Source organism: Oryza sativa, chromosome 5, assembly GCF_034140825.1.
Source record: "Oryza sativa Japonica Group chromosome 5, ASM3414082v1".
NCBI classification, from domain to species: Eukaryota; Viridiplantae; Streptophyta; class Magnoliopsida; order Poales; family Poaceae; genus Oryza; species Oryza sativa.
Genome location: NC_089039.1, coordinates 23794348 through 23811846, shown reverse-complemented (window position 1 = coordinate 23811846; position 17499 = coordinate 23794348). Strand labels below are relative to the sequence as shown.

Genomic DNA, 17499 nt, shown 5'->3' with positions numbered 1-17499 from the left:
AAAACATTCGCATGTTCTTTTTGGCCCACAAAGCCGAATACACAACTCAACAACACAACATACACAGCCCAGGCGAGAAAAACAACATTTTTTTTTTCAGGAATAATGCTTCAAAACTAATGCCACTCCAATTTTAATGTACTCGAGCAATGCATCTATCTTTACATTGTTATCAGTAAGTAAAAGGGTGAGATGCTTGACTGAATATTGTAGGTAAAAATATAAAATGAAGGCTTATACTCCGTATGCTATCATCCCAAGAAAACATGAAAATTGTGGAAGCATGTTTGCAACTTATCAACATCGTCCTCCCTGGCGCTGCATTCAGGCACACGTCATGTCCATGGTTGGATGAAGCACCAACTTATCAACTTGTGGAAGATTTTTTTTTTTTTTTGTCTTGTAGGAGTATACCTATTACTATCTTCGAGCTCGCTTGCTTCTTTCTCGATGTCAAATCTTGATGACTGGCAGCCAGCTGAGTGGTAAGCGAGCTTTGTCATGTCGATGTCGTCATCTAGCTAGCACTGTAGTTCATCCCTGACCTGTCAAACGATTCATGGAAATAGCACTCGGACACTTCAGAATTACTCACAAAGTCACAATAAACCATATCATCATTGTATAAATGTTCACATATACTTGTAGTATATACCATAATGCTCAAGCTGACCTTGTGAACTATGCCAGATATAGCGACCAGTCGACTCTTTATTTGCCTAGCACGCTCAAGATTGAGCATGCTGACTTCAGAGGTGAGCTCATCTAAAGCTAGGTATCTCTAATGTGGAAACCTGATGCAATCACAAATCAAGCATTTTTTTTCAGGAACTGCAGTCTGATAGAATAATGCTTGAAAACTAATGCCACTCCCATTTTAATGTACTCGAGAAATGCATTTATCTTCACATTGTTATCAGGAAGTAAAAGGGTGAGATGTTTGATTGAATATTGCAGGTAAAATAAATATATACCATCATCTCAAGAAAACATGAAAATTGTCGAAGCATGTTTGCGACTGAACAAAATTCAGGTTCAGATAAAAGGTAGAATTCGAAGGGATTGCCACTAGAGTTGTTGAAATATAGTAAAACCATTATTTCTGAAGCAGATATAAAACCACAAAAAAATGAAAAATATGTATTGAGAAATTTTGTGCAAGGTACTGATGCTGGACATCTATTTGAATATTAAAAGATCAGCTGATATAAAAATTCAGAACATGGTGCTAGAAAACAAAAAAAAAGGAAAAAATCAGCAGGAATAAGAGGAACAGTAAAAAAAGAGAGGACGAAGACAAGGAAGAGGAAGAGCAACAGGAATTGGAAAAGATGAAGGGGGGGAAAGTACCTAATCTGTGTATAGGGGGGAATCATGAATCAACCCCACATCTCTGGTAAAGAAAACTCTAATCAAATGCATATATGATTGCAGAAAAACACATAGACCATTTATTGGTTGATTTTTTGCATTTGCATGTTAACCATACAATATTATGCATCAAAACAAAAATGAAGCAGGGGAAAGAGTGAAATAGCCAGGAGCACAACTGAAAGTGTAATCTCTAAGCCACAAAAATTTAACAGAGTCCATAAGCATACAAAACGAAAAGAGGATTGAACCGTACTAAAAACCTGTATAACCACCCTAATGCATATAAACAACAAAGCATGAGAAGGAAGAACTAGAGCACCGGTGAAACCTAGCTACTGGATTCAGAAGGGACGACAAGCTAGGGGGGCCTTACAGACAGAAGAAGTGCTACACCGACAAAAGCCTGGCCAAGCTCGACACCACTGGCCTCCAGTCATAGATTGCTGAAACCTGCAGAGGACAAGGAAGACAAAATCAACACAAAAATGACAGGAGGGATCAGGAAGCTCACCGCTGCAGGATCTACCGGCGACGAAATCGCCCCCATCACCTCTCCTCTCATGTAGCTTCCCCCCTCTCTCCATCTGGTGAAAAGAAAACAAAAAGGAGGAGGCGCAGTAACAAAGGGGGTTCGAATAAAAAAACAAAACAGGTGGAACCTCAGTTTCTTTGCACGAATCTTGATATGCAATCCAAAGATCCAAAAAACTAATAAAATGGGAGGAAAAATCGACAGAAATTTAGCCACTTCCTTTGGACTAACAGTTTACATGAGTACAAAATATTCTACTTGGCTGCATGGCAAAGTAGAGGACAATAAAAGAATGTGATCTATATTTAATTTGTTATATCTAGTGATCCACGACAAGGACCTAAACAACTTACTCAAGGCTCCAACTATTCTTCACGGCACTGAACATGAATGGCAATGCTGAAATTGAACTTGTAGAAGTGCAGAACAAGCAGAAATTGAACCAGTGAGTGCTGAACAAATCACAAGTCATTCACATGATAATCCAGTAGAAGCACATCACACATAATTCAATCGAGAATTAACTCTTCATTGGCTCAAGTTTGCGCTATGGTGGAACAATCTCAGATAAACAGTTCAGGTCTCATAAGCAAAGGACCTGTCTCTAGATAATCTCTTGCATCCGTGAAGATATAAATGAGAGAAGTGTGTTCCTGTCTCTTCAAATGCACATCAGCAAAAGCCTCCAACCATGATATTTCAAAGAGGTTTATGATTTATATTCTGGTTCTCTCGGCCTGATATCATTGTATCTGTTAGTAATCATCACTCTTTTGTAAGCCCATGTGATTATCTCATTGTTAATGAGATACATTCCCTGAAAAATTTCAACTTATCCCAGAATCTTTGGCTGAAACAGTGGATGAGCACAAGGCACATGCAAACGAAATATTCACACCTGGAAGATCATTGACAGTTTTCTTACTTGTTCTTGTTGATCTTTCTACCCTTGAACTTATGTTTAAAATCTTCAGGGCCTAGTAATTCTGAAGCACTTGTTTTCATCTCTTCAGATAACTTTTGTGCAAGTTCAAACTGTCCAGCCTTCTTTAAGTCACTGATTAGGGCCCGGTAGACATAAATTGAAGGTTGATGTGACCTTTTCATCTGGTCAAACATTTCAAGGGCTTCAGTAATATGGCCAGCCCGCCCGAAAATATCAATCAGTGCAGTATATGTTCTTAAATCTGGATCGATGCCTCTCTCAACCATTTCTCTTGCGAAGATTTTGCACTGATCTAACCTTCCAAGCCTCCGCAAGCAGTTTATTACAGTATTGTATGTAACAATGTCAGGAGAATGGCCAAGTTCATCCATTAGCTTCACCTCCTGAAGCATTTGATCCACCCGACCAGCCTTTCCAAGCATGTCCAAAATGGTATTGAATGTGACAACATCTAACCCTCTTTGATCTTTCTTCAGTTCTTCAAATATGATCAAACATTTATCAATCTGTCCATATTTAGCCGTGGTGAAAACAATGCGATTCATCACTGTAGGATCTCTATCATGTGTAATTTCCATAACTTGTCTCACAAATTTAAGTATTAGTTCATAGTCATCCAACTTCTGAAGGGCCTTTGCAACATTTGTATAAGAAGTCAAGTCAGGAGCTATTTTGGAAAGCAGCAGGTACCTGAACACCTTGGCAAAAAGAACGAAGTTGTTCACTTCGCCTGTTTGCTCCAGCACCAAATTAAACGTACCCAATCCTACATGGATCTTCCTATCATGTAAATGTCGGAGAATCTGAACAGCATCAGGGAGGTTGCCTGATGTGCAGAGCTTCTCAACATAGGCAGTAGATGCTGAATCATCCAAAACACCAGCACCTGCATCGGTACAACAGTCCCGATTGAAAGCCTCAAGAACCTCATCATCATCCCCGTCTGCTGAACTAGACCATTGGTGGTACTGCACAGCCATGGTTGAAGCCGCTGAACTCGTCTGTGTAGACAAACTTTCGTCAAGAAGCGAGGCACGCACCAGCTGTCTCTGTAGGCAAGACGAATAGAATTCAAATGAGCAATTTGAATGCCACAAAGCAAGGCATGTTACACTGTGCGAATGAACCTTAAAACAACACAAAGTAAATCATACGACAATCCCCAAATGCTTAAACATGGCTCAAACTTCACAAATCCACTATGCAAGCTCTCACGAGCCACCAAGACACCAAGATCTCCAGGTTAACTCGGGGATAACTAATGGGAGACAAATTCCTAACTTAATCACACAGTAACCCCATTCTCTACAAATTCCAATCGTCCAAATTGCAATCTCCCTTCACAACGAGGCCTCGGAATCACCCATGCATAAACCTCGGGCAGTCGGGCTCAGCTAGGTTCAATCCACCGAACAAATATTTCTTTAAAAAGAGGCAAGAGATTACCGGACCCGAGCGGAGCGCTGGTGAGGCGGCGGCGGCGGCGGCGGCGAGCGAGCGTCGGAGGAGCAGCGCCGCGGCGGCCGGGGAGAAGCGCCGCATCTTACGCTCGGCGCCCCCCACTTCCTACTACCGCCGGCCGGGGCGCGCCGGGACGGGACGGGAGGGCATCCGCACGGAGCCGCCGCTTCGGCCGGCGCGGGGTTTGGGGCGAGGGTTTTTGGGGGCGGACGGCGCGCGCGGCAGGTGTTCGAGGAAATGCCTCTCCGGGGATTTACGGCTTCGCGGCTCGCGGGGACGGGGAGCCCTGCCGAGGACCGTCGCAGAAAGGCCGAAATGACGCCACGTATGGCCAAACTGAACTGCCCCGGACCAGGAGACCTGTGAGCCTCTGAAATATGCACGAATTTTGAAGCGTAAATAATCGCCAAATATTTATAACTAACTTCAAATTAAAAAGACAAATTTAATTTTTAAGTTGTTTTTTTACGATTACGCAACAGATATATATACACACCACTACGCACGTAACACCACACTAACACCCCTACAAATGCACCTCGTAGCATATGCTCAAAGAGACAGAAACCAGCAGCATACATCCGATGTCACTAAACCTATTACAGTACATAATATTTATGGGCATCAGAATGTGAATCCTCATATATGGAGTCATAATCATGCATCCACAACTTATGGTTGTGTTCGTTTACTAGTGTTGGGAATATATTTCTAACATGCGAAAAACGGAACGGTCCATTAGCGGGTGATTAATTAAGTATTAGATTTTCTTTTTTCAAAAATGGATCAAATATGATTTTTTAAGCAACTTTCGTAAAAAACTTTTTGCAAAAAAAACGTACCGTTTTGTAATTTGAAAAGCGTGCACATGGTACACGAAGGAGGTGAGTTGGGAATGTTCTTTTGGAGGGGTTGGGAATCCCTCCCACGGAGCGATAGATTAACACATGATTAATGAAGAATTAGCTATAGAAAACTTAAAAAATGGATTAATATGATTTTTTTATTTAAAGCGTGCACATGAAATGCGTACGTTTACTAGCAGATTGAAAAACGTGCACGCGAAAAACGAAGAATATGAGTTGAGAACTCATGGGAAAGAAGTAAAGAACACAGCCTAAGAGCAGGTACAATAGCCGACTATTAGCCAGCTACAAACATATTTTAATGAGATAAAAGATGAAAGAGAATAGTAGCGGGTTACAGATATATAGCCAGCTGTAGTACAGACTCCAAGACGTAATGTGTTTATGACAGGTGGAATCATGTATTAATAATATAGTAAGCAACTATTTTATGAATTGGCTATAGATGAATCGGAGCTATTAGTAGGTTATACTATTAAACTTGCTCTAATGATTTCCTCAAGTTGTTTAATTTTTGAGTAAATTTCACAAAACTACACGTTTTGTGGTCCAAGTTGCAGAAAAACCACATACATTTTGACACTTGGCACTTAAGTATATATATTTTGGTTGTGTAGTTTCACAAAACCACACTATCGATGAATTGATTCACTCGCGAGATGACGTGGATGTTTCACCTAGGACGAGGACATGGCATCCTATTACTAGCCATCACACGAAATTAATAGGATGCCACGTCCCCATCCTAGATGGAACAACCACGTCATCTCATGGGTGAATCCATTCATCAATAGTGTGGTTTTGTGAAACTAAACTACTAAAATATATATACTTAAGTGCCAAGTGTTAAAATATGTGTAGTTTTCTGCAACTTGAACCATAAAACATGTAGTTTTATGAAATTTACTCTTAATTTTTTTTTACCCAAACCAGCATATATACCATCAGGAACGTGATCCTCTAACGTACTGCTCCCTAACTTTGAGAGGATGACATATGGGCCCCACAGCTGGTGGACCCACATATCAGCCACGTAAGAGGGCAGTACGTCGGAGGAGCCTCTTCCGTGCAAAATGCCTAGAGAGAGCGAGCTGCGATCCAACGGGAAGCGCGCGGCCTCAAAACGCGGGCGAAGCAACGGCCATGGGAATGCCATGCCATCCACTGCTTGCGCGCGGTGGCGCGGAGACGGAAGGCGGCCATGGGAGGAGCGCGCGCCACCTGACCTAAGGCAGGAGGAGGAGGAGGACGCCAATCCAAGGACGGCGAAGCCGAGAGCGGGCAAAGCGCCCCGTCGATCGCTCGAGTTCCCCCGTCCCCCGGCCCGCCGGCCATGGCGTACCGGAGGAAGCATGGGATCCAGAGGTCGGCCACCTTCGTGGAGGACCACCGCCAGCAGCCGCCGCAGCCGGGGGACACCTCCTCGCCGGCCATCGCGTCGCCGCGCGCCACCCGGTTCGCCGACGACAGCCGCCGCCCCGACCGCTCCCTCGCCGCCGCCTCCTCGTCTCCCCAGCCCGACGGCTCCACCCCGGTGCGCTGCTCCGATACAAAACTAAATTTGAGAAAATTCCTCTGAATTTGTGAATCAATTTGAGAAAAAATCGATGTGAAATTTTGTGAAACAGTATGCTACTCAACAATTGCAGGATCCTGTCACTCAGCTGTACACATCGGCGCGCGGCGCGAAGGGAAATGAGACGAAGCACGGATTCTGGGGAGTGTTGGCACAGCAAGCCATAGTGATGCTCGACGAAAACGGCGGCACGGATGATAATCACTCTGTGGTAAAGAGCTCTGGAACAACAAGAACATCACCCGATTAGCAAGCTGATGGAGCAGCAAATTAAATCGATTCTTTGTTTGCAAATTCAGGCTTAATTCAGACAACTTTGACATTTTCCGTTTGCTTGTTCAGTCTGATCAGTGATCAGTCTAACCTGTTTCTGAATATGGATTTCAGACATCGCAATCTCGTTGGTCCTACGACCGGGTCCGGAAGCCCGAGAACCCTCCCTTGGACATTGGATGCAAGATCAAGACCGCCCTCGAGGTCGCATTCTCTTCAAGATTAGCATTCAGAGATTTTATGAATGCCATGATCAATATTGTAATTTTATTTTATTTTATTTTTGTAGGAGGGCCTGACGAAGGTGGAGGGTAGCAGCAGGACGGGCGACGGCGTCCATGGCCGGAAGCTGCACATCAGGAGGAAGGCTTGCAGCATGGACCTCCGCAACAGCAGCATGGGATTGTCCAGCCCGGAGGCCATGTCGCCGACGATGTCGGACACGGAGTCGCCGCAGATCAAGGCTTCTCGCGACGTAAGGTGCCCTCCTCTTTTGTTGCCGTTCCGGAGGTGGATTTGCGACTGCGCTCTCTGAATTTCATGGTGTGCTTGTGGTGGTGGCGGCGGCGGTGATCAGGTGGCGAGCGCCATGGCGGCCAAGGTGAAGCTGCTGCAGCGGGAGCTGAAGACAGTGAAGGCCGACATGGCCTTCTCCAGGGAGCGGTGCGCGCAGCTGGAGGAGGAGAACCGCATGCTCCGGGACGGCAAGCACGACGCCGACGAGGACCTGGTAAAAATATTTGCAATTAAATTTATTTTTTTTATATAATTTATAGAAGTTGAATTTAAATTTACATGTTTGTAGAGATATATTACATATTGATCTATCTTATTATTTTTTAAAAAAAATTATAACTATTTAATTGAAATACAGTAAACGGATATACGTCCAATCCGTCTCCCCATGATCCCATGCAGATACGGCAGCAGCTGGAGACGCTGCTGGCGGAGAAGGCGCGGCTGGCGAACGAGAACACGGTGTACGCCAGGGAGAACCGGTTCCTCCGGGAGATCGTCGAGTTCCACCAGCTCAACATGCAGGACGTGGTCGACCTCGACGACGAGGACATGGCCGGCGACGGCGACGGCGAGGAGGGAGACGACGACCATCAGCAGTACGGGTGTCATCTCCGGGCGCACGAGGCGGCGCACGGCTTGTGGGCCGGCGGCGGCCTGGGCACGCCGCCGCAGTCGCCGTTGGGCCACGCCGGCAGGATGGGGATGTCGAGGTCGAACAGCCGCGCCGCCGAGTCGCCCACCATGCGCCGGAGCTTGAAGGAAGAAAACGTCGATGAGCCGGAGACGCCGCCCACTCGCCGGAGCCTGAAGGAAAAAGCCGACGTTGATGCGCCGCCAGAGACGCCACCCACTCGCCGGAGCTTGAAGGAAGCCGACGTCGACGAGCCAGATACGCCGCCCACTCGACGGAGCATAAAAGAAGATGCCGATGATGCGCCAGAGACGCCGACGACCAAGCAAGACATTGGTTCGCCGGAGACGGCGACGACGCCTGCACGCCGGAGCTCCAATGACGATCTTGGTGCAGCAGAGACGACGACCCCAACTCGCCGGAGCTTCAAGGACGATAATGGCGTGACAGAGATGAAGAACGAGCATTGACGAAAGGCATCTTGTGATCGCTCTGAAACTGTTGTGTGCATGTAGAGAGTTTATTGTGCCTATTAATTTTTTGGGTCATTTTGTTGCATGTAATTCCTAGCACACGTAATTATCTCACCCCATATGTTAATTGTGAAAATAAAGCACCTCCTGCTTTGGGCCATTATCTCACTCCATATAACCAATCTTGCTGTCCCTTGAGATCATCAGTAATTATACTTTTTCCTAGGATTTGAATATAGGAGTTCAGTTTAAATAAAGAATGAAATGTTCAAGTTATTTAGGTGTTCTGCAACATGGAAAAATGTATGATTGAGAAGATGTAAGGGATTGGATGTCATGGCCGAGGAATTACAGAAAATCTCAGGAATGTCAAGGGAAATATATATTAGCGTGGAAAGAAGAGGAGAGGCAGTGAGACTTTGCATTAGACTTCGCAAAGGAAATGTAAACATTAGGCATAGGATTTTGAAAGCCATTCTACAATCCAAGGGTCATGGAAAATAAAATTTTCATATCAAACTTCAATACTCGAAAAATTCTTAAAGAAAACCTTCATTTGAAACAAGTCCTGCTAATGTTCATTTATTCAGCACTCTTGGCAGAAAACAGCTATCAGGAGACGACCCAAGGCATCAACGGTAGAGTTCACAATGTCACTGGGGATGGCAAACTCCAGTACCGCGGTGACTAGCTCAATTTGTACAGTAGAGAAAAAAAAACACAACAACAACAACAACAACAAATATTTTCGTCATGATCAGCTCCTGGGGAGAAATGGGTACACAATTGACAAGCGACACCCACTTTGTGTAATTAAACAGATTCCAGATACACATTATTCATCCAATATTCAAAAGTTGTAAACAAAAACATAAGCCCAGCTTCCCATTATACACGGAAACTAACAGGAGTAATTCTGGGCATTTGAAATAACTTCATCAACATCCAGGCTAGATATTGTTGATCAATATCCTACAACATGAAGGGTAAGGATATAGTCAGCATTACCACGGCAACAAATAGAAAAATATGTAACCAATGCACACATAAACTGTTATCTTTTCCATTGTTAGATAAGTGACGCAATACACAAATATCACAAAATTCAGTGGAGCATTTTCTTTAAGAAAAAGATAATACACATTCTTTTTTCAGATCAGAGCATATTCCAAAAAATTCTGCCAATAGATGAGATGTATCTGTCTAATAGAAGTTGAGATTTCCTTCACCATGATCAGCCAAATATTGGCACGGCCTATTTAATACTAGTAACTAGCTCTACTGTATATTCAATATTCTGAGGAAGATTTCAAATATAGTACCCACCCATATGCTGCAGATACAAAACGCAATGGGGACTTAATACATTCAATCACATTAAAGGTAATTTGGCAACATAAATATTATGGCTAGTAGTGTGATTCCAGCATCAGCAATTGATCAGAATGCAAGGGGACACAAGAAAAATGGTTCCATAAAGCAAATACTATTAAGTCTTAGCTTTGAAAAACAGTGGTTTGAGCATTGTGACCAAACAACAGCAAGCTGGAGTGGTACTGGTAACATTAAATCAAAGAATTGCCATGATCACCGGTGTTATTCATGGTTCATGCATAGAAGGTTTGTTGCACATTAAGGGCAACAATATTTAGTCACAAGATAGCAAAAAAGAAAAACAAGAAGAATATAGAACAAAGACCATGTTGCAATTCTTCTAGTTGTTGTGTTAGTGATCCATGTTCTGACTTCTGAGTCTTTTTTATTTCTTGTAGAAATTAGGTAATTTCCTTACCCAGCTATGAAAACCAAGCCCATAACAGTGATACAGAGTTCAAACAGAAAAAGAAACACAGGCCGACAACCACCAGTACTGCACAAAACAAAAAAGCACCTAAAGGACAAGTGGTAATATGTTAACACTGGGGATACCAGCTCTCGAATATACTTCAGCGACCAAATAAACAGTAACACGCCACTTCTGAGCCTTTATTGGAGTGAGTTGGTAGAATCCTGCAAGGGTTTTTGGAGACTGGGGAGAAAACTAAGCAGCAACCTAGACTGTAGTTATAACAATATTCATTAAGTTTGGAAAAGGCAGATTGGTGAAGCAAAGCTTGATCAGGTTTCATCACAACGACTGGATAGTGAGCAACACAGCTTAAAAGGCTCTCCTAACCACAAAACATCATCACCCCACTCTGACAACCCAACCAAACGTCTTTTTTTTTCTGAAATTTCGTACCAACATACAACGGAAGAACCTGAGCAGTGTCATCAGCAGTATGAAGTAGTTATTCCCACTGAAATGAAATCAATTTAACATCATCGCAGTATCAAGTCTAACATGATCACAGAGTCTGTACTAACCATAACAATCCATCAGTGGAATCCTCACTAGAAATGTGCAAATTTCCAGCAGGAGCGGCCCGATAATTGAGATTTTCCAGCCACAGACCTAAGATTACCACCCTAAATCTTCTAATCGATGCGCATAAGGCACTCGCTGTAACCTAACCACATTCCCAAATCGAACCCAAACCCTAGAATCCCGCATCCCAACACCAATCCCATCACATAAGCCGTGCCCCGCGAGAAAACCCAAAGAGAGACCACAGCACAAGCTCCAGCGGCATGGGTTCAGATCCGCACCTAGTTGTTCTCGGAGGAGGCCTGATGGAGGAGCACCTTGTCCCGGCGGGCCATGGCCATGTCCCAATTGTCGTTCCCGATGTGCTTCGGCTGCATCCATCCAAACGAAACCAAACCATGCGAAAGGTCGTCAGAACGCGAGGGGTTCCCGGATCAGGTGGAGGCGGAGGCGGAGGCGGAGGCGGAAGGGAGAGGAGGAGGAGGCGCGTACCCTGCCATGCGCGGCCCTGTGGATGTAGTACTGCGCGTTCCCCATGATGCAGAGCATGCCGCCGATGATTCCCAGCGGCAGCATCGCCTCCAGCCAGTGAAGCCGCGCCATCGGGATCCGGGCGGCGAGGTGGCGGCTTCTCAGATCGAACCGGCGGGCGGCGGCGGCGGCGGTGATGCGACGGCGAGATTCCCCCGAGCCTAGCTTGCTATCCACCAGAAGCGGTTGGGACCTGCGTCGTGGAGGCCGACGGGGTGGTGCTCGACTTGTGGGTGTAGAGTAATGGGCCGTATCTTCTGGGCCTTGGATGGGCCGTGATTCCCACTTTAGGCCTTCATTGGAATAAGTTCGATTTAGGTTTCTCAAGTTATTGTCCAGTTTGATTTTGGTCCTTAAAGAAAAAACCAGATACAACTCATCCCTCAACTTACAAAACCAGTCCAAACGAGGTCCCTCGGTAGTATTATCTCCTATTTCGGCTGGCGTGGTGCCTACATGGCTTATTCGACTATTTCTTCATCTCACGTGGTAATGATGTGGTGTTTATGTGGCAATTTAATCTGAAAAATAATAAAAAAACTATGGACCCACGTGTCAGTTAAAAAAATTAAAATTGATGGGGCCCACGTGGAGCCTGTATGTCATTCTCACTCCCTCCTCTTCTCTCTCCTCTCTCCGAACGGTCTTCTTCGTCCCCTCTCCTCTCTCTTCATCGTCTTTTATTTCTGACAGTTTAAAGGGTAAAACTATGTTAGAATTTTATTTTTTATGATTAAAGTATAATAAATTTGAAAATAAAATTTTACACATAGGTGCATACTATTTAAAGTATGTATATAAAATTTTCTATGATATTTGTTAGTTTGTGGGTATTAATAAATATACATGAAAAGATTGTGTGTATAAGAGCAAGATCAATAATGGGCGATGGCTGCCGGCAGTAAAAAAGAACACGTCAATAGCGGAGACAGAAAAAGCTAATACGTACATGTCAGGGTTACAGATAAGGCATACCTCATATCCTACAACTTATGGAATATACCGACAGGGTATACCTTCGCGTACACGGATCATCCCTATGAATGTCATAAAGAATATGTTCCAAATTATGGAAAATATCCCTACGAGTCAAGCGATTTCCAAAGTCCTATTCGGAAGGGATAGAATTTATATTTTATCGTACCAGATCAAATATCCTCAGGTATTTCTTGGGGGTCAAGATGATTCACTGTATAAAAGGGACCCCCAGGGGGGATGAAAGGCATACAATTCAATCGCCAACACACCCACCATAGTTTACGAAGCCGGAGTACGTGGAACCAAGTCGCCGGGAGATCTCGTCAAAACCCTCGACTACAATCTCGTCAGTATCGTCTGATTCGACTACTCTATTTGTAATCTGTTCTCATCATCATAAATCCCATATAAATTGGACTAGGGCTATTACCCGATAGGGGGCCTAAACCAGTATAATCATTGTCTTTTATCTGCTTGATGTCGTACTACGTAGACCCTCGTTCCAACGTACCCCAATACTCAACTCATCTGATCCACGAGTATCACTCATCGATAGTACAGCAGCCGGCTATATGCACAAACTTCAATGGATTAATATATCATTTTTTTTAATTTGGCATCTCGCGTCACAGCCTGCTCCCGCCGTCATCGCTTCATCTTGCTCTTTTGTATTGTTTCTTTCGCCTTGGAGCTCGTGTGTAGTTGGCAACTAATTAGTCGCCGGCTCACACCCTGTTCCCTATCCTGATCATCAATAACGTCAGCGTGGATACACTATCACTAGCTAAAATAGTTTATTGTATCTGCTCAAAGAGAAATACCTTCCTCTAATGTAGGAATAGCATTTACATTTAGGTTATCAACGCCCAAGTGGGAGCAGGGACTGGACTGATGCGGAGGTGGTAGGTTGGGGATTCGGCCGGGTGGATGACAAGGTCGGCTGGATTTGTGCCGAAAAGTCACCACCCGCCAGGCCACCATGACGCCGCCGAAGCGAGAGCCGAGCTCGAAAAGCCGAAGCAGCGGCAGACACGGTGGGGACGGCGGAGATGACGCTTTTGTCTTGGGAGTCAGTCTGCTTCGCCTCTGCTACAACAAGCTGCGTGGGCGTCGCAGGCAAAAAAGCAACCAAACAAAACCTATCGAGGATCTCCATCTCCACTGCTTTTTTCACAACTCCTCTACAGCGTCACTGTTTCTCTTTTTCCTAGCCTGGTAGTACGAGGCTGGGGCAGCTAGCCGCTAGCGGGAGAGTGATTGCATCAGCAACACCCCCCGCTTTTCCCAACTGCTACGCCCACATGTACACCCGTACACGTATATAGAATTAAATTTGAAAATATACCGTTCATTCAATTTCTTTTTTCAGAAATATTTGGGATGTAAATTTTTTTACGGAAATATACCGTTGATCTCACACAACCATTCCACAGAAATAACGTAGACGTGACGTCGCGGGCGGTATCACGTGGTGAAAGTGCGAGACCGCGTGGTCTCGCGGAATAGAAGAGCGAGACCGAACAGTTTCACCAAATCAAACAGCGGCACTATCCAGCATCTCCATTTGATTAGTGATTAATTACTCAATTAACAATTAATATAATAATTAGTAATTAATCACTAATTAGGATAATTAATCACTAATTAAATCGGCATGGCATCGGTATCGCTTATTGCTTCAGCGAGACCGAACGGTCTCGCGCCACGCGGTCTCGCGCTTTCACCGCGTGATACTACCCATAACGTTATTCCCATATCATTTTCGTGCAACGGTTATGCGAGACCGACGATATATTTCTGAAAAAAGTTTTGCATCTCGAATATTTTTGAGAAAAAAAAATTAAATAAACAATATATTTCCAAATTTAATTCCACGTACATACTCATGGCTCCCCCAACACTTGCTGCCGCTAAAAAACGCAGGGCATCCAATGCCGGTGCACGTAGGAGTACTCGTGCGGCAGCGGCAGCGGCACGTGCAGGTGACGACGCGTCCACGCGCGAACGTGCGCGAGAAACCCAGTCCGAAAAGGAAAAAAAATATTTGCGAGCTCCGGTGATCCGTGGGTTTGCGCATGTGGGCGTCCCCGGTTTCCGATGTACGGAAGCCGGGTTTTAGAATCAGGGATGATGGTGGGGGGGTTTTTGTCGTGGCGCTCGGTCGGTGGGTCGGTGGGTCGGTGGGTCGCCATGCACGGCGCGCGCGTGTCGACTGGCCGGGGTGCGATTTGCGATTCGCTCTTGGACTCGCATGATCCGATGATATTATGATCCCCAGTGCCCCTGTGCTATGAACTCTCCTGCAAGTGAGGCTTTAGGACTAGAGAAGACGTTGATGCAATGATGATGTTTAGTGTGTAGGAGTTGGGTGGTGTTTGGAATACATGGACTAAATATCATATGTTTAACACTAATTAGAAATATTAAACGTAGACTAATAATAAAACTAATTGCATAAATAAGAACTAATTCACGAGATAATTTTTTAAGCCTAATTAATTCATAATTAGCACATGTTTACTATAGCATCACATAGATTAATCAAGAATTAATTAGGCTTAATAGATTCGTCTCGCAAATTAGTCCAGGGTAGTCTACATTTAATACTTCTAATTAGAATCTAAACATCATATGTGACAGGGACTAAAATTTAGTCCTATTTTAGTCCCTAGATCCATACAGACCCTTAGTATGTGACAGCGTCGTTACAGCATCTCCGTGAAAAGCTAAAAACATATCCCTAAAACTAAATTTTGATGGTTAGAAAATCTGGGCTCCAACAGATACCCAAAATCGTTCTCAAATGTACCTCATGCCAAAAACCAGTTGCAAAGCGAGCCAGAATTGAAGCAACTCGATCGATGCTCCCAATCCAACTCCCACGTGATTTTTTTTAACTGTCGCGTGAAATTTCTCGTCAGGTTGTCATCGGCTTATCCTCGTTCATTGTGCCCGCTATTGCCCAACCTCGCTATCCGTTCAAGGTAAGGGCAGTCGTCAGTCATCCTCTCCGTTGTTGGTCGTCACTGCTTCCTTCTCCAGCTATACTGCTTCCACCGCTCCGCTGCAAGACGTTGCCGCTCCTTTCGTTGGCTGTTTTCGCCCTCTCCACTGCAGGGCACACCTATCTCTCCACCGCAGGAACCGTCTTCACCTCCTTTGTCAGTGTGGCCCCAACTCTACATAACGCCAGCCAGTATGAGGCCAAACTTGGTAGTACAAGTCAATTGATTGTCTTGTGTTTGATGCAATCTCACCTGGTAATGCTTGACATTACAATAGTTTTCAGGACAATTTTCACATGTTAATAATAAAAATACAGAACTGAATGAATAATAATCAGATTGGTTAAGACGTATAGTGTACATATTGATAGTGTAAGTTGAGCGACAACAATAGAAGCGACGTATGGCAACTAATAGACAATAACGCAGAAGGCAGCGGTCAGCCAACAAATAGTGACGTAGAACCACGGATGCGACGGTCCCACTAACTGCCTACATGGCCAACAACCAAAATATTGGGATCTAGAAATGGGAAATCTGTAGAAGGAGAGAGTGATTTTTTGGGCATGCTTTCTTTGGCCCTAATCTATCTACTTGTTCAATACAATTGTAACTTATTACCTCTATCTTAAAATAATTTTAATAGTTATTTTTAAGCTATATCTTGGATATAACCTTGGTTCCTTGTCTAGTAAATACGGAGATAGAAGTTGTTGAAAGTTAACGCTATAGGAAAAAAAAGAATATTATTATTGATTATAATTCATATTCGTGAGTTGTGCTTCCAAAGATTGAGATTATTACATATTTTTTCTTAACATGCATAAGTCTTTTTCTCTTAGAGTTGGATAATCATATCTCAGTCAGTTCTACGAATACTCGATCTATATTACTCCGTTGTACAATTTATAACAACACTCTACGTATGTCTTGTAGCAATGTACGTATGGGGTCGCTGTAGTATAATCGTAGGCGCTCACAACACGCACACGCTTAATATTAGACCGACATATCTTGAAATTAATAAAGTCCCCGGACTCACCATGAGCGCATCGATATCGACAGATACGCCATATATCACTGAAAGAATAATTAGCCGTAAATATAAGTAATGTGTCACTTAACAGGCGTCTACACACGTTTGATAGACATATCATAAAAGTACTACACAAGACATCATCGTGATCCATGCGACGAATTCCACAGTAAATGATCTACTCTAGAATTGATTGTTGACTTTTAGGGCCTCGATGTGTCGCAGATCGATCGACGGTGGGTCAGCTGCAACGCTCTCAAACCAGCTGGGTCAGTCTCTGTGAGGAACACGTGACAAAGAAGTGGTACCACAATTACACACACACATGCATGATAATTTGGCATTAAATCTAATTCTCTGTCGATCACCAACCATGTATATATCGTGTTAGGTTGCAGATTCCTAATTGGCCATTGACACCTTATTAAAAATCATGAGATGGTGTGCTTAGTTAACATCAGCTCAGGCTTAATCGACGGACTGTCTTTTGCTCCGGCCAACGTCATCTCGATCGAGACAATTCAGATGCATCTTGTTCGAGACAACGTCTGGTTTACTGGTAGAATTAGCAGAAGCCAGTTGGATCGCTAACCAAATCAAAGGTTGGAACTGAAAAAGAGGAGAGAAAAAAATCAGAATAAATATGTGATATCATTTCCTGACACGAGCCAGCTGACAGCCTTATAATTCAGTTCAATAATTTTGGCTGGTTATACAGCCTTGCATGCTCCACCGGTTTATGTTTTGCCTGTGGTTTTCGTTACGCGAACGATAAACTCCAAAATGGTACTCTGTTTTTTTTAAGATAATGGTACTCTGTATTGAATTGGTCGATTGCTACTCCATGTTTGAAAATGATGCTGCCCATTGCCATCATACAGTGGTCACTCTCCATCGGTTTGAAGAAGCATTTTTTAGGCCGTGCCAAAT

At 44.0% G+C, this 17499-nt stretch overlaps 3 protein-coding genes across 4 annotated transcripts; 1 reads left to right on the top strand and 2 right to left on the bottom strand.

Moving 5' to 3' along the window:
- Window positions 1-2103: 2103 nt before the first annotated feature.
- On the bottom strand, window positions 2104-4656 carry LOC9270641 (pentatricopeptide repeat-containing protein At1g11900). Of its 2 annotated transcripts, none has more exons than XM_015782101.3 (2): window positions 4299-4656; window positions 2104-3901 (listed from the first exon to the last, which is right to left on the bottom strand). In XM_015782101.3, the coding sequence occupies exons 1-2, from the start codon at window positions 4392-4394 to the stop codon at window positions 2828-2830; spliced, it is 1170 nt and encodes a 389-aa protein (XP_015637587.1). In that variant the 5' UTR covers window positions 4395-4656; the 3' UTR covers window positions 2104-2827. The 2 variants fall into 2 exon arrangements, with proteins under 2 accessions (XP_015637587.1, XP_015637589.1); XM_015782103.3 differs by having other exon boundaries at window positions 4304-4656.
- A 1685-nt stretch (window positions 4657-6341) lies between these two features.
- Window positions 6342-8817, top strand: LOC4339128 (uncharacterized). The gene is made up of 6 exons (XM_015783154.3): window positions 6342-6713; window positions 6829-6966; window positions 7143-7232; window positions 7318-7503; window positions 7606-7758; window positions 7947-8817. Exons 1-6 carry the CDS (start codon window positions 6513-6515, stop codon window positions 8646-8648), a joined length of 1470 nt encoding a protein of 489 aa, XP_015638640.1. The 5' UTR covers window positions 6342-6512; the 3' UTR covers window positions 8649-8817.
- A 599-nt stretch (window positions 8818-9416) lies between these two features.
- Window positions 9417-11750, bottom strand: LOC4339127 (NADH dehydrogenase [ubiquinone] 1 alpha subcomplex subunit 1). Its single transcript, XM_015781871.3, has 3 exons — window positions 11512-11750; window positions 11301-11390; window positions 9417-9623 (listed from the first exon to the last, which is right to left on the bottom strand). Exons 1-2 carry the CDS (start codon window positions 11620-11622, stop codon window positions 11301-11303), a joined length of 201 nt encoding a protein of 66 aa, XP_015637357.1. The 5' UTR covers window positions 11623-11750; the 3' UTR covers window positions 9417-9623.
- Between the last annotated feature and the right edge of the window lie 5749 nt (window positions 11751-17499).

Bases quoted from the DNA above. Each gene is read 5' to 3' on its own strand.
- LOC9270641 (XM_015782101.3), bottom strand. From the start codon at position 4,394: ATGCGGCGCTTCTCCCCGGCCGCCGCGGCGCTGCTCCTCCGACGCTCG. The intron at 3,902-4,298 runs GTAATCTCTTGC...TCTTGCCTACAG, and splicing joins CAGCGCTCCGCTCGGGTCCG to AGACAGCTGGTGCGTGCCTC.
- LOC4339128 (XM_015783154.3), top strand. From the start codon at position 6,513: ATGGCGTACCGGAGGAAGCATGGGATCCAGAGGTCGGCCACCTTCGTG. The intron at 6,714-6,828 runs GTGCGCTGCTCC...CAACAATTGCAG, and splicing joins AGCCCGACGGCTCCACCCCG to GATCCTGTCACTCAGCTGTA. The intron at 7,759-7,946 runs GTAAAAATATTT...GATCCCATGCAG, and splicing joins ACGACGCCGACGAGGACCTG to ATACGGCAGCAGCTGGAGAC.
- LOC4339127 (XM_015781871.3), bottom strand. From the start codon at position 11,622: ATGGCGCGGCTTCACTGGCTGGAGGCGATGCTGCCGCTGGGAATCATC. The intron at 11,391-11,511 runs GTACGCGCCTCC...GGATGGATGCAG, and splicing joins ACAGGGCCGCGCATGGCAGG to CCGAAGCACATCGGGAACGA.